The following is a 14,635-nucleotide window of genomic DNA, read 5'->3' on the forward strand; positions in this document are numbered from 1 at the left end:
TCTTGTTATTGTCACTGAGGTAATGTAGAGTTCACTGTAGACTGTCCTCACACAAACTGCTGCTGATTGTCATGATGTTCTCTCCTGTTTCCTCCACTGCTCCTGGGCATCATCTGTCTGTCTTTCACCTTCTTCTACCCTCCTTATCTCTTCACCTCTTTTCTTGTTTATACAGGCATTTATCCACAATATGATCATAATTATTGATAGTCGGGTAAAATAAATAACTTTGGAATTGTGCAGGCTTGTCTGTGTCATTGTTTCACAGAACATTATCAAGATGTGGCAATAACGACTTTGGCCAGCAGGTGTCACTGTAGAGATGGTTTTCAGATCCAAATGCTTTGAATGTTTCAGTGTTTCCCAAAGCCTCGCTCTGACCATCACTACAGAACACCTCACGGTGTCAGTCTGGTTATGGTAAGTAAACACTGAGCCTCCTGTCAGAGTCCCTACTCTAGCTGCAATTCATGAACAGAGACATGCAAGTTTCTCACTGACTGCAGCTCCCAATCAAAGCTGTCAAAATGACACTGCACCCCAACTTCACACCATCAAGTTAGTGATTAAAATCTAATTTATTAGAAAAGAGGTCACTTGAACCCAAATCAGAGTGATGAGAACTACTAATAATGGCAGAAAGCATCTTTGGGGAAAATTTATCTGAGAACTTTTTTGTTTGTTGACCCCGTCCCATTCGCTAACATAGAGGGGCGGGGTTTATGACCTATACAAGCTACCTGAACAAGTCCGGAAATTTCTTTGCAACCAGTTAAAATCACAGAGTGGGGTCAGAGGATGCTGAGGGTCATAGTGCACAGAGGTCACCAACTTCCTGCAGAGTCAATCACTACAGACCTCCAACCTTCATGTGACCTTCAGATCAGCTCAAGAACAGTGAGAGCTTCATGGATGGGTTTCCATGGCAGCTGCATCTAAGCCTTGCATCACTAAGCTCAATGCAGAGTGTTGATGCAGTGGTGTAAAGCACGCCGCCACTGCACGATCTTGGCTAAAGACACTCCCCCCCCAGCTGGACCACTGGAGGGACGTCGTGGAGGAGATTCATTCTATGGAAAAACTGACATTTCTTTTACGTATGAAAGGACATTCTTACAATAAACGTTGGTCTAAATGGTTAACATACAAGAGCAAGGAAGCATAACTAGGTGTAATATCTTGTAATGTATATATATACTTAACTAAGAATCAGTGCCCCAAGTTCAGTGTGTGTTGTATGTTTTATTGTAATGAAAAATGTTAAATAAAGAGTATAAAAAAAAAAAAAAAAAAAGCACGCCGCCACTGGACTCTAGAGCAGTGGAGACGTGTTCTCTGGAGGGATGAATCACACTTCTCCATCTGCCAATCTGAGGGAGGAGTCTGGCTTTGGTGGATGCAGATGTAAACACATGGTTTGCACCACTATGTATGATCGAGTGCTGGAATCCTGGTGAAAGTGTCTCCAATAACTGTCACACTGTCTTTCTGAAATTTGAAGGTTTATTAAGGGCACAGTACTACAAATGGAAATAAAGACATAGTGTCAACTTTGAAGTTTCTTCATTTACAAACACATAAAAAAAAAAACAGAAGTTCATGGGCAAACTTAAAAGTAGAGTGCTGTGTATAACAATTTTATATTAATGTTTTCTGGTTGTAATACAACTCTGAATATGACTAACAAATCACTGAACTGTGGTCTATTTCTGGAAGCATGCATAAAACAACAAAAACAACCCTCTAAAGATCTGTCCATCTCAGTCCTCATCAGACTGCAGGGCTGCTTCCATGATCAATTCCAAAAAAGTGATCAAATACATTCTGAAGGCCTGTCTGTGTGTTACCTTTGGCCCCACATAGACTAAGGACAGACAGACAGATAATGAATCGCTACATTTGCAAAAACCCTCCATGGATTTCATTGTTAAACATATGAAAACCATCTACTTCCTGCAGGCTGAGTTGACATCGTCTTTGACGAAACTTTCCTCTTGTTTCTAATTTCCTTCATCATGATCATCCAGCAGGAACTCAGCGATCTCCTCTCTCATTTGAGACCTACAGAGCACAACACAGCCCAGTCAGTGCTGTTGGTCCTCGACCTCCTGCATCTTTTTCATGCTCAGTCACACTGAATGTAACAGCTGCATTTTTAACATATGTTACATTTACCAAAGCAGAACAACTGCCAGACGATGGAACAATAATGCTGTTTTGGATGTTACAGTGCTAGGGCTGGATCAATACATGATATGACAGGTAACCTGATATCTGAATTTAAATATGCGGGGCTCTACGTGGACTCCTCGCCAGTTTAACTGACCTCAGTGGCTGCGTCAGAGCAAATGAATGTATGCAAAGTAAACAGAAGGTAACTAATCTGCTGAACGTGGACACAGAACTCAAACTATTTGATAGATTATGAAATTGAAAAAACAATAATACACCAATGCAACAGCACATTTGAACCATTAGCATTTTTTTTCTTTTTCACATACACATCATGATGTATCAGGTTATCGTCTTGCACTGTAGTATTTCTACTGTTTTTGATATTATTTTGACTTTTGTGCTTTAGTTTTAACGGCATGGCGTCAGTTTACTGTATTCATGCAGAAAAGAACTGCATTTGTAATCTATTATTAGCCGTAATGTAAAGTAGACTTTATGGAGTCAAAGAAAAGTGATTAAATCAAGCAAACGTGCTCCCCCACCTGCTCTGCCTCCTCTGAGCCTCTGACAGGATGTACTGAGGGAGGTGCTTCACTGTGGACTAGAAAGGAAACAAACAGGGACACAGGCTGAACCTCAGTTATCAACACTTTGATTATGCAGTTAATAATAAACATGGTTCTCTCACAGCTGGAGAGAACCTAACAGACCACACCTGAGCTGAGAGCCCCGGCTCAAATACCGCCCTCTGCATCACCTGTGTGATGGCTGACTGTATACTGAAAGCCAAGTCACAACTATTTGTTCTAATTTTTCAAGTTTTACTATCTGAATCAGATTTATTTATTTGATAGCTTCATTTCTACAACATGAATGGCCTTCCATAAAATACATAACGTGCTACTGTAAAGGCTCTGTAAGTAAACCCAGCCTTCTTTAAACTCACCATGTCTCTGACAGTCAGTGTGCAGCTGTAACACAGCAGGCTCTTCAGATCAGTAGTTTCTGGTACCCTGTAATGTAAGAACAACACAGAGAACTGAGCCATGGCCGCCTGCAGCTGTGAGACTACAGTTGGTGAAAACTTCCAAAAACACTGTTGTATGAGGAAGATACAGGGAAGAAATGCAGGAAACACCAGACTTCAGAGGATCTGTGCACAAGTGCAATTTCTTTCTGAAAGGACAAACGATCGTGTAATCACAATAATTCAAAGTGTGTTTAATCAGACGTCTCAGTGGCGATACGCTCGCCGTTAACCAGCTGTTCATGGCAAGTAAGGGCAGGTAACGGGTGCACTGGCGGGGATAGCCTGCCGTTAAAGGGTTAAGGATGCTGTTTGCATCCAGGCATACAGGTTAAAGAGCAACAGGGTTCACAGGGAGACATCAATGCAGAAAACTGCCAATGTAGGAAGAACAGCTTCAGGGATGCTCAGAGCCAGATGCAGGGTTCCTATTAATGTAAAAAACTTAAGTATAGATGTAGGAATTATTAAATTCCCCCCTAAAATACTTACTCACAGTAGTCAGTACTCACATATTTTGATGTAGGATTGACAGAGTACTTATTTTGATGTTAAAAAGACATTTTTTTGCTATAAAAAAAAGTCAAGCTGGGACAGCATCAGCATGAGCTGCAAAATGTGAAGTCAACCCCATTCTCACCAAGTTTCAGTAACTTCTCCCCAGCACTGATCACCAGTGTCGGTGTGCACAAACACAGCACAGGATGCACTGATCCCAGTGCTGCTAGGATTACGGCAGTCGTCCGGACCACATGGAATGTGGTAAAAATGGATGCTCGTATGAGACAAAGGTCAGCCGAGGCAACTAAGCCTCAACAAATTCCTCTGAACAGGTGGAAAAGGTAAGAAGCTGTGGAGACGTGTGGAGAAATTAAACGGCGTATTTAAGATCCAACGACTTGTACTTTGTTCTGTCACATTTGTCAAAGTTTGATGACTGGGTTAGATGTCTGATGAGTAGCATTTTACTATGCAGCTACGGGTATGGCTTTAGTGATAGGCGGGCATGTACACTCGGCCTTCTACATGTAGGTCTGCAGTGCTGTTCAGGACGTGTCTATGACAGGAAGAGAGGAGAAAATCAAACAGGTTTATCTTGGTAATTCAAACCTCCTACAACAACAAACGCTTTAAAAATGAGAAGTAAGAACTGAACTGATCGCCAGTATTGATCTGACCTTCACCCTGCATGCCATACAAACATAATCACTTGAGGAGGATTTGTGGTTGCTAAAGTTTAAAAAAGGTTTTTATTTTACTAGAATGTGGTTCACTGATAAGATATATCAAATCAAAAAAGTAGGAAGAACTTTTGAAGTAAAAATTTAAGAAATTAAACTTCCTTTTAAGAAAGTTAGATTTCACAGTGCAGTGGGAACCCTGCAGATGAATTTTTATTCTGTGCTGTCAGGAGTCACAGTGGTGGACGTGGCCAAGTGTGATACGGCTGCACAACAAAGTTTGTGAAGCCTTTAGAATTTTGTATATTTCTGAATAAATATCAACATGCCAGATTAATGCTGCCTACTTGGCTTTGGCCAGTCTTTAAAAAAAGACTGAAAGTAGTAAAGGAGAAACTAATTAAGTGGACATCCCACTTAATTAGGTCGTAATCACAAGAGCTCAGGGACCTCAGCAGTTCACCTCTGTATGCTGGTGCTTACCCAAGCAGAGCTCTAAAAGTCAAAAACAGAATCTTAAAGTGGAGCCAGCGCAACTGAATTAGCAAGGGTATGACACGAGAATAGTTAAGATTAGTTAGAAGCCAGACGAGGACTTCTGTTTCTCTTCATTGAGTTGAAGAAAATTGTCAGCCATCCAATTTTTAATAGTCTAAGCACCTATACAAGATCTGTAGCTTATGCCGCGTTTCCACTAGTACCTACTCAGCCCGACACAGTTTGTAGGGTTTTCCATTAGGTCCTGGTACTGGGTACCAGGTACCTTTTTAGTACCCACTCAGCTAGGGTTCCAAGTGATTCGAAGCGATCCGAAAAATGTGACGTTGAAGAACAGCATGCCACTGATTGGCCAGGGAGTGTCGCCACTAGCTGAGTCACAAGAGTGACTCCACCAGAATCAAACACGCCATTTTTAAAACCCGAAAGTGAGGGAAATGGAGACACACAAACCAACACGGTGGTCCAGATGTTTCTGTGCTTGGTGCCAGACGAGACATTAGAAAGTATCAGGAGGTCTCCGAGCTAATGGCAGCGTTTGAGTCGCATACAAATTATGTCAACTGACTTGTGCCCGCGTTGCTGTATCCATTCCACCCACATTGAGGTGGAACGCAATTGTAATGGAAACAAAACAAAACCACGTAGTTGAGTCACGCTGCATAGGTACAAGTGGAAACAAAGCATTAGATACAGCTTGGCGCTTAAACAAGATAAATAACTGCCCAGCAGTGATAAGAACTGTCTTTAAAAGTGCTCAAAACACAATAACGGCCTCAAAATGGAATCGGGTGGCACAGAAAACCATTGTTCAGGTGGATATGAGGAGAACCAATCCAAAGCAGACTCAACACACCCACAGAGTATTTCCTATCAAGCAAAATGTGGTGGTCCACAGAGTTACAGGCAGACATCAGGACCGACATCAACAAAACAGAACATTGTCCTGCAGTGACATTGCATCAAAAATGTCACTGGAAACAAACAGCAGGAGCAAAAGTGAAAGCCAGACTGGAATTTATCCAGAGTGCTATATTTATCCAGATCACCTGTAAGCTGCTACAACCTTTTCTAAATCCTCAGCAATAAACTGGTCTGTAATTAAGTAGGGTCAAGCTTGGTTTTTCTTAAATGTGGGTGGATAATAGCATTCTTAAAATAAGCAGGGTTTTGACCAGAGACCAGTGAACTAGGGCTGCAACTAATGATTATTTTAATAATCGGTTAATTGAAAAAATAATCAACCAGTTTGATAAAAAACATTTTTAATTTCCACCTCTTTATTCAGAAGTGGATCATTTGGAATAACAGAGCAGATAAGTGCACAAACAGGTTGCTGCTTGAATACTGTTACCATAATTAAATAATAAAGAAAAATAAGTGCATCGCTAATGCAAACACTAAGGCCCAGTTTCCCGTCCAGCAGGCTCCACTTTTCTGGTTTCAGGTACCTTTTTCCTCTTAGTGTAACAGAGCTGTCTGACAGTGTTGCTGTTACAGGTCACATAATGCTAACATCTGGGAACAAAGCTGTGCTCAGGTGTGGCCATTTGTTGTTGTTTGTGCGTGACTTCTGTGCATGAAACACGTGTTTTTGTTTGGTGAAACCTGAAATGCTCCCACACTTCTGAGGACTCGAGTCGAACCTTTTTCTCATTTGTAGAATTGATTTACTTTCTGTATTTAACTTCCTGTGAGGCTGGCGCCTCCACCCTGGCTCCGCCTCCCTTCAGCTCGCTCTGCAGGCATTTTTAAAGCAGCGTAGACGAAACGCCACAGGTGACGTAAGCGGCTGTGCAACATGGCGAGTGACACATAAATCATGTAACACAATGAACTGATAATGAAATTAATTGCCAACGCCTTTAATAATCAATTTTTACTGATTCACTGTTGCAGCCCTACAGTGAAGTCTTGATTATAGTGAGCACACAGGAGACAGAAAGACATTTCTTTCTTTCTAAAATAAAAGGCCAAACCAAACGTCCAGCTCAGTAAAAATGACACAAGATGGCAACTTTCTGCCAGTGGTTTAAAAAAATGTATCAGTGATCACCTGTACCCCATTATGCAACATAGTGGGTGCACTAATTCCTGCGACCTCTGCATCAAATGCATTCATATAGTTTATAATTTTTAATGAATAAAACCAGAATAAAGCAAAATATTTGCCACATATGTTTGAAAGGGGCCTGAAAGAATGAGTCTGAAATGTTTAGACAACATTTTGCATGTCAAGTGTCAGTGATCATCTCTGGTTAGGGTTAGAAATAAATCGGATACACACTAAATCAACACTTACTTGGAAGAACAGTAACCTCCACCACGTGCTGACCTCCCACAGTCGAGTCCTCCTGCAGAGGAACAGCACAGTCCAGCGGGAGCAGCTGATTCTGGCCTCCCTGTTTAACAGAAACATGAACATATACTGTTGAAGCCTGAAAATCGTAGCACGTCAGCTTCTTCTGGAAACACAGCTGCGCTACAAGGTATCCATTTCAGATTAGATCTGATGACTTATGTTACACTTAAAAGAAGCATTTATGGCTAAACTGTGTTTTTCCACTGATATACTATTTGCTCATATTTCTGAAGAAAGATGAAGGCTGAAAGAAATATAGCAGAGGTGAAATCCATTCACTGATTATAAACTGTACCTGGGCTTTGTCTTGGGATTTCAGTACTGCTGCCTCCTTTAGATTTAGTCCTGGACAGCTGATCTGAAATCAGTGTGGCCTGGAAGGCCGATGCCTTCTCTGAAGAAAAAATAAAGACACAAAGTTTAAGTCGTGCACTGCAGCTGTCCTGTGTTCAGCTTTCTGAACAGCTTGATGTCCAGTGGTTACAGGAATGCTCTACTATACTATCAGTACTATTACCAATGGGTTTTGCCTCATAGGCATACGCTTATTTCCATATCATTATCTCTTATCACTTCAATCTAATATTTCTCAGCTACAATCACTGTTGATACAAGATCTAATTGGAAGGTTGGCAGTTTGATCCCTGGCTGCTCCAGTCTGCATGCCAAAGTATCCTTGGGCAAGATACTGAACCCCAAGTTGCTCTCTGATCAGCCGCCGGCGTATGAATGTGTGTGAATGGGTGAATGTTGTATAAGCGCTTTGAGGGCTCAAAGTAGAGCAGAAAAGTGCTTTATAACATCCCGTCCATTTACAATGTAATTAAATGGTAATAACTTAACAGGAGCTCGACAGACGGACCGGGGCTGCCTCTGCAGTGAAGTGGACGCTGCACCGGTCTGTCGTAGTAAAGAGGGAGCTGAGCGTGAAGCTACCCTCACCCATGGCCACGAGCTTTGGGTAGTGACTGAAAGAATAAGATCCAGCACTGAAGTCTGAATCAGGGGTAAGCTGGAGGAGGCCGGGGGAGAGGGAGGTCTGGGCTCCACTGCTCAGGCTGCAGCCTCGCGACCAGACCCCGGATAAGTGGAAGAAAACAGATGGTTCGATGTTTGTATTGTTTTATTATCATTTTAGATTTGAACCGTTATTGAGACGCGTGACATGAATTGTAGAACAACGGGCATCGTTCATAATGCGCGGCACTTTTCAGTCACAATTCATTCATTTTCAGATGTTCATTTCTCATATTCAATGATGCGTAAACATCGTTCACAGTAACGTGTTTTCATTTTTAACATCAGTTTATTTGACTTTTTTCCATCATTGTGAGTTCAGAGTGTAACCTGCAGTGTTCATAATGCAGGTTCAGTTCAGCAGCACTAAATGTGCTTCATTATAGAAGAATGTAGTTAATGGTGTCGGATGCTTTTGTTAGACAGTCGGTCTCATGTTTCTTTCCTTGTTTAGTCGACTTAGAAATTATTCTCCACGAACATCCGCAGACAGTACCGGCCTATTTAATATATTTCTATATTCCTGATGGGATTTTCATGCACTTTCATACTTTTTAGAGGAATGTCAGATTTCTCACAGCTTTCAGGTAATTCCAACTTCCCTGTTGGAATTACACATTTTTCAACTTCCAAGTCCGTCACCTGGCCCTAACAGTGGCACTGTTCTTCATACCTGCTGCTTTCTTCCACACTCACTGCAAGAATCAACTGTTGACCTAAAGTCTATTGTTTAAATTCTGTCAGTAAATGACAGTATTTACCTTTGTATGTATGTATACTTCCTTTAAAAAGGCTCACTCACCCACAGCAGTGTCCAGGGTGCACATACACAGCAGACATCTGTCACAGTGGTCCCCTGCAGAGGATTTTCTACATGCGTTTTGCAGCTTCTCACCGGTCCTGCACGACAAATGTGCTGGATTATCAACTGAATGTGAGCTTCTCAAGCAGTGTGTGTACAAATAATAGGTCAACTGTATCTTGCTGAAGATGAGCTGTAATGTCCAGCAGTTGTGTTTAACTGTGACCTGTAGATGGTGCTGACTGTCGAGGGGAAGTCTGCCTGCAGTTTAGTGACAAAGTGCTCTGTCAGACGCTGGATGCTGGCCTTGTCAGTTTTCTGCGGAACAGAGAAAAACAAGACTGAACACAACAGGCCGGAGAGGCTTAAACTCATGCAACGGTGCGGGGGTCGGCCGGAGACCACCCCAGCAGGTACTGTGCAACAGGCAGGGGTGCACCACGCACAGGTCACCGGTCTGTAGCAGGGCTAACAGAAAGACACTCATTCACACTCACATTCACACCTACACCAACAATTTTTGATTTCTAAGAATACTGTAATAATAATATCTCAATCTTCATCACTTGTGCAAATCAGCTGAATAAACTATAAAAAAAACTCTCCAGGTCTTTGGTGGTCCTCTTCTCTGATCCCCTCAGTCTGATCCTGAGGCCGAGTGTGACAAATACCTCTGCTGCCTAAAACTAACTCAGTTCATTTAGCTAAAAATAATATTAAAAAAAAAACACACACTGATACTGAGTTCTTATTATATCAGCTTTTTTATCTCTAGCTGCAGTCAATGCTTCCTCAGTACAGTCTCATTATCATTTTCACTGTAGCGCCACCACTGGGGCAAAGCTGGACTTGCATTTGTGACTGTAACCTGTGACACGTGTGTTTTTTTTTTGACATTTTCAAAAAGGAGGTCTGAAGTTGTTTTTTTTGTAGATCTTACCTTAGTGTCCAGACTTGGTATTACAACAGAAGGCACACTGAATATATGGTTGTAGTAAGCTATTTCTTTGGCTGAGTAGTCCCTCATTGGTCTCACTGAGATTATGTCACCATATCTGGAGTCCAAGAAGCCCTGTTAACACAAACAACATCAGTGTATTCCTTTGCTTTATATACAGATTTCTTCTTCTCTTACTCTCCATGTCTAAGAGATAAATATGAACACTCACTGTGTCCTGAGCCAGCTGTGCTCCTCTGCCCAGTGATATACTGGTGAGCAGTTTAACAGCCAGTCTGGTGCAGCTGTCTCCCAGCATCAGTTTACTGTAGCCCTCAGTGCGAGCTGTGTGCACCAGCAGATGTTGCCTTTGAGGACAACACACAGTAAAGTCAGGTTGGTTTTTTTTGTCCCATCATTAACTCCACGGTGGACGAGTCACAAGTAGGTATACCGCAGAGATGTCACCATTTGCACCTCTTCCACTGCCTCAGGGACTGTGCAGCTAATACAGCAAATATGCTATCATCACCATCCCCAACAAACATCTCTGATTAAGCTACAAATGCATGCAGCTGATGGTGGTGTGTGACTCGCACAAACAGTAGAAGCAACAAGATGGCTGACCTTAATCTGTTTAGCAGATCTTCTCTGGCCGTCAGTGTGTTCACAGAGCCAATCAGCTGCTGCAGCAAACGTGTCCGGGACTCCTGAACCAGAGGCAGAGGTTTCTCCTCCAGTTCCTCTGGTTGTGTCAACAAGTTGGCGCCATCGCTCTGAACGAAGTGATCCACGGCTGCTTTGTAGGCTGTGGCAGGTCGCTCTGAGGGTGACGGAGCAGTCGCCACAACTGAACTGGGAAGGTCCAGAACCTTAGCAAACATTGGTAAATATTTTATACTAAGCCTGATGTTGAAAAAAATAAAAAATCATGCGCTAATGAAATCTTTTTCTTAATATCACAGCAGCCATTCAGACTGCGGTACACGTGTGATCCAGTCTCACTAACGTTAAGAGTCCTGCACTGACCTGCTCCAGAGGCAGGATGTAGAAGGGGAAACCGGTAGCTTTAAACAGTGCCTGAAGCTCAGACACCGTCCTCTGTCTCTCATCCACTGACTGACCGATCACAGCACCCTCTGGGGACAGAGACACACACCTGCTGAAGTTGGTTTAGCCAGAATCATTTTAGAAATGGCAAAATTACACTTCCATATTACATTTAGATCAAATGTAACTTACCATCGATGTAGGCAATACCAGGCAAGAACCGCAACTTCTTGTTAGCATTCTGACTCAGACCCTGTGACAAAGAAACATTTTCAGCTCCATGAAACTGCAGTCAGTGCTGTAAGTTTTGGTCAATGACACAATTGCTGTAATTTTGCCTCTAAACACCATCACAGTGGACTTTAAAATCGCACAATCATGTTTCCAAAATGCTGATTTTCAGCGTTAATTCAAGAGGTTTAACAAAAGCGCTGCTACAGACCTCAATTTTAAGATGCTGAAGAGTAATTGGAAACAGTTTCATGGCCACGTGAGGCCTGTGCTCTCATTGCTCTATGACAAATTAAACAAGTAAAAGATACTGAGGTGATTCCAAGTGTTGAACCTGCATTGGTAGCTGTTAATTCTCATATGAGGTCCAAAGATATGTGAAGGAGACCATCGTTAGGCTTACAAAGCAAACAAACCATCAGAGAGAGCAAAAGTTTCTGAAATCAACAACACATTAAAGAGAAGGACTTTTGTTTCAGGCCTTTTGGTGCTGCTGTCAAAGACCACAGAAAACAACTAAAGTGGACGATCACAGAATCTTTCACAACATCTACACAAATCAAAAACACAGAGGAAGACAGACCACCGTCAGAGCCCGCAATCAAGGAGGCGCCTTCATCACTACAAATACAGTTTACAGCATGGTGCAAACCCCTGGTTACAGTGATGGACAGGAACACATCAGACTTCTCCAGAAAACAGCCTGACAGTTCTAGATTAAAAGAACTGTTGGACATGGTGGATGTGGTGTTTTGGCATGTGCATGTCTGGCTAACAAAGATATCAGATCACTTGTGTCTGTCTATGTGTGCCTGCTCACAGGTAAACATGGATTCAAAACTATATAGAACTACAAAACTGATGGTGCTTAAAAATACAGATAAAATAACCCCAAACAAACACTGAGCAGGACAAACAAACTGATGATTCTTCGGCCCAGTCGGAGTTACTTCACGATGAAAGTGACGATGATAAACAGCTGCAGTGAAGGATATTCATCAGTGTACTGAAGATAAACTTTATACTATATTTATGCCAGTTTATCCAAATACTTTCACACCTGTTAAATTGAAAGACTAATAGTAGAAAAACTACTAAAGCTGTTTGCAGTCTGTGTGTTAGCACTCATCTTTATCCAATAAGTAGTATGTGTAGTTGAAGTACACTGCATGAAACCCAACCACACACTGGGTTACTGTGTTTGAAGAGGAAAGTCTACCAATACACTGAGACCATTAACTAAACAGGAACACTCGTGCAATAGTGTTTCCATGGTTACTTGTGACTAGTGGGAAAGAGACCTCTTGAACTTGTCTGAGCATCGAACAGGAAGAAGGACCTCCAGATACAGCCAGCAGCACCTGCAACAACAGGCAGAGGAGACACACACACACTGTTACAGCTGTTGCTGATTATTCTGGGTGTGATCAAATGCAGCAAAGCGAGTTTCGTCATGTTGAGTCAGGACAGAAGATGGAATGAACAAATGAAGCACACGGCTTGCCTTCTCTCCGGGGAAGATGACTCTGTTTTTGCCCAGCATAGCTCTGAACTTGTGAATAAAGTAATCCTTGAAACAGCCCCTGAGGCAGACAGAAAAAACGACGTGAGCAAAGACACATGTCTCCTCAAACCATGTGAACACACACACACCTGATACCTCACACCTCTCCCTGTTTAAAAGGACGTTTCTTTTAAACCCCATCTAGTGTACTTGAAAGTTTTCACACTCTATCAAGTTCTGAAACAAAACACAGGAAAATACTATAATGTTCCATTTACATAAGTATTCACTGTACTGTTTCAGTGCTTACAACCATTTTAGAATCACCGAGTAGCCTGACATGCACGGCTGTCCGCTGTGGGAGAAAGCAAAGCATCTGGAGAAAACCCACCTGGCACAGGGAGAACAGAGTCTCCAGACTGCTCATGAGTTAAATGTGGTGAAGGTTTAATTTTAACCTGAAGCACACTTCAAAGAGCATCTCTGGAGGGCTCTGAAAACCCTGACCACCCAGTCAACCCTGCCCTGAACTAAAAAGTACTAAAAGTAGATCAGACGTCTTCGGGCTTCTCACCTCAAAAACTCCTGATCTCAGCCACCACAGACCAACTCTCAATGTAACATCATATGGATCCATCAGTGCTGCACATCTTACCTGCAGTATGCATCTCCTGCTCTGATGACCAAAGCTGCAGGCGCCTCTTTGCATTTGACACATTTCTTAGAAACACTAATAAACAGAGGAACAGACATCTTAAAAAAAATAAAGTTATGGCACAGATGAGTGACAGATACAGCCTACTGTCTTCCACAGTGAGGGGATCTAGAGTTTCTGTTATGCTGTGGGGACGTTTTGCTAGCATGGTCTCTGCAGTAGCGTTCCAAAGACTTGGAGGACCGATAAAAGGGGCATTAAGGCTGTTCTAGTGGAATGGGGTGACCCAGTCCCCCACAGCTCTCCTTCCTCCCATGTATGCTACAAACACTGACAAAACACATCGTTAAAGTTAAATGTCTACTAACTTTTTCTCAAACACTCAATCACACACTCATGATTAGATATGTTGTCTCTGGGATTTTCCATTTTTATTAATATCTTTTCAGGAATTGTATGGAAATATTTCAGCTTGCAGGTTTTGCTGTCCCAAATAGAAAGAAACAGAACTTTGGAGGCCACGAGAAGATCTGGAGGATCTCTCTCAGACTCCATCACTGTAATTACATTTTCTAAAGGCTGAGACACTCAGATGAGAGGAGGAGCTTTTGAAAAGTCAAGAGTCAAAACAACAGCTGACAGAAGTGGAAGCATGACTTCCGGTGTATGAAGGATAGAATATGCATAAAACAACAGTTAGGTTCTCCCCCCAACCCCCGGAGCATCTTTAACCTTTAAACATTCAGGCTCAGAAATGTTATGATCAAGCTTATAGTTAGGGCTGGATCAGGTGACCCTGAACCCTCCCTTAGTTATGCTGCTATAGGCCTAGTCTGCTGGGGGGTTCCCATAATGCACTGTTTCTTTTCATTCACCTTATTTACTTTGTTTATACTCCACTCTGCATTTAATCACTAGTTATTATTAATCTCTGGCTCTCTTCCACAGCATGTCTTTTCTCCCCCCTCAGCAGATGACCCCCCCTCCCTGAGCCTGGTTCTGCTGGAGGTTTCTTCCTGTTAAAAGGAGTTTTTCCTTTCCACTGTCACCAAGTGCTGCTCATTGGGGGTCGTTTTGACTGTTGGGTTTTCTCTGTATTATTGTAGGGTCTTTACCCACAATACAAAGCGCCTTGAGGCGACTGTTTGTTGTGATTTGGCGCTATATAAATAAAATTGGATTGAATTGTTATCCGG

General features: G+C 42.3%; 1 protein-coding gene across 1 annotated transcript; it reads right to left on the bottom strand.

The window, feature by feature from the left end:
- Positions 1-1,489: 1,489 nt before the first annotated feature.
- LOC115777528 (cytoplasmic tRNA 2-thiolation protein 2-like) lies at positions 1,490-12,851 on the bottom strand. Its single transcript, XM_030725455.1, has 14 exons — positions 12,785-12,851; positions 12,582-12,641; positions 11,242-11,302; positions 11,029-11,138; positions 10,627-10,871; positions 10,232-10,367; positions 10,003-10,134; positions 9,289-9,380; positions 9,063-9,160; positions 7,539-7,637; positions 7,184-7,283; positions 3,122-3,188; positions 2,718-2,776; positions 1,490-2,061 (listed from the first exon to the last, which is right to left on the bottom strand). Exons 1-14 carry the CDS (start codon positions 12,821-12,823, stop codon positions 2,001-2,003), a joined length of 1,359 nt encoding a protein of 452 aa, XP_030581315.1. The 5' UTR covers positions 12,824-12,851; the 3' UTR covers positions 1,490-2,000.
- Positions 12,852-14,635: the final 1,784 nt, after the last annotated feature.

The sequence above is a fragment of the Archocentrus centrarchus genome, unplaced genomic scaffold, assembly GCF_007364275.1.
Source record: "Archocentrus centrarchus isolate MPI-CPG fArcCen1 unplaced genomic scaffold, fArcCen1 scaffold_55_ctg1, whole genome shotgun sequence".
NCBI lineage: Eukaryota > Metazoa > Chordata > Actinopteri > Cichliformes > Cichlidae > Archocentrus > Archocentrus centrarchus.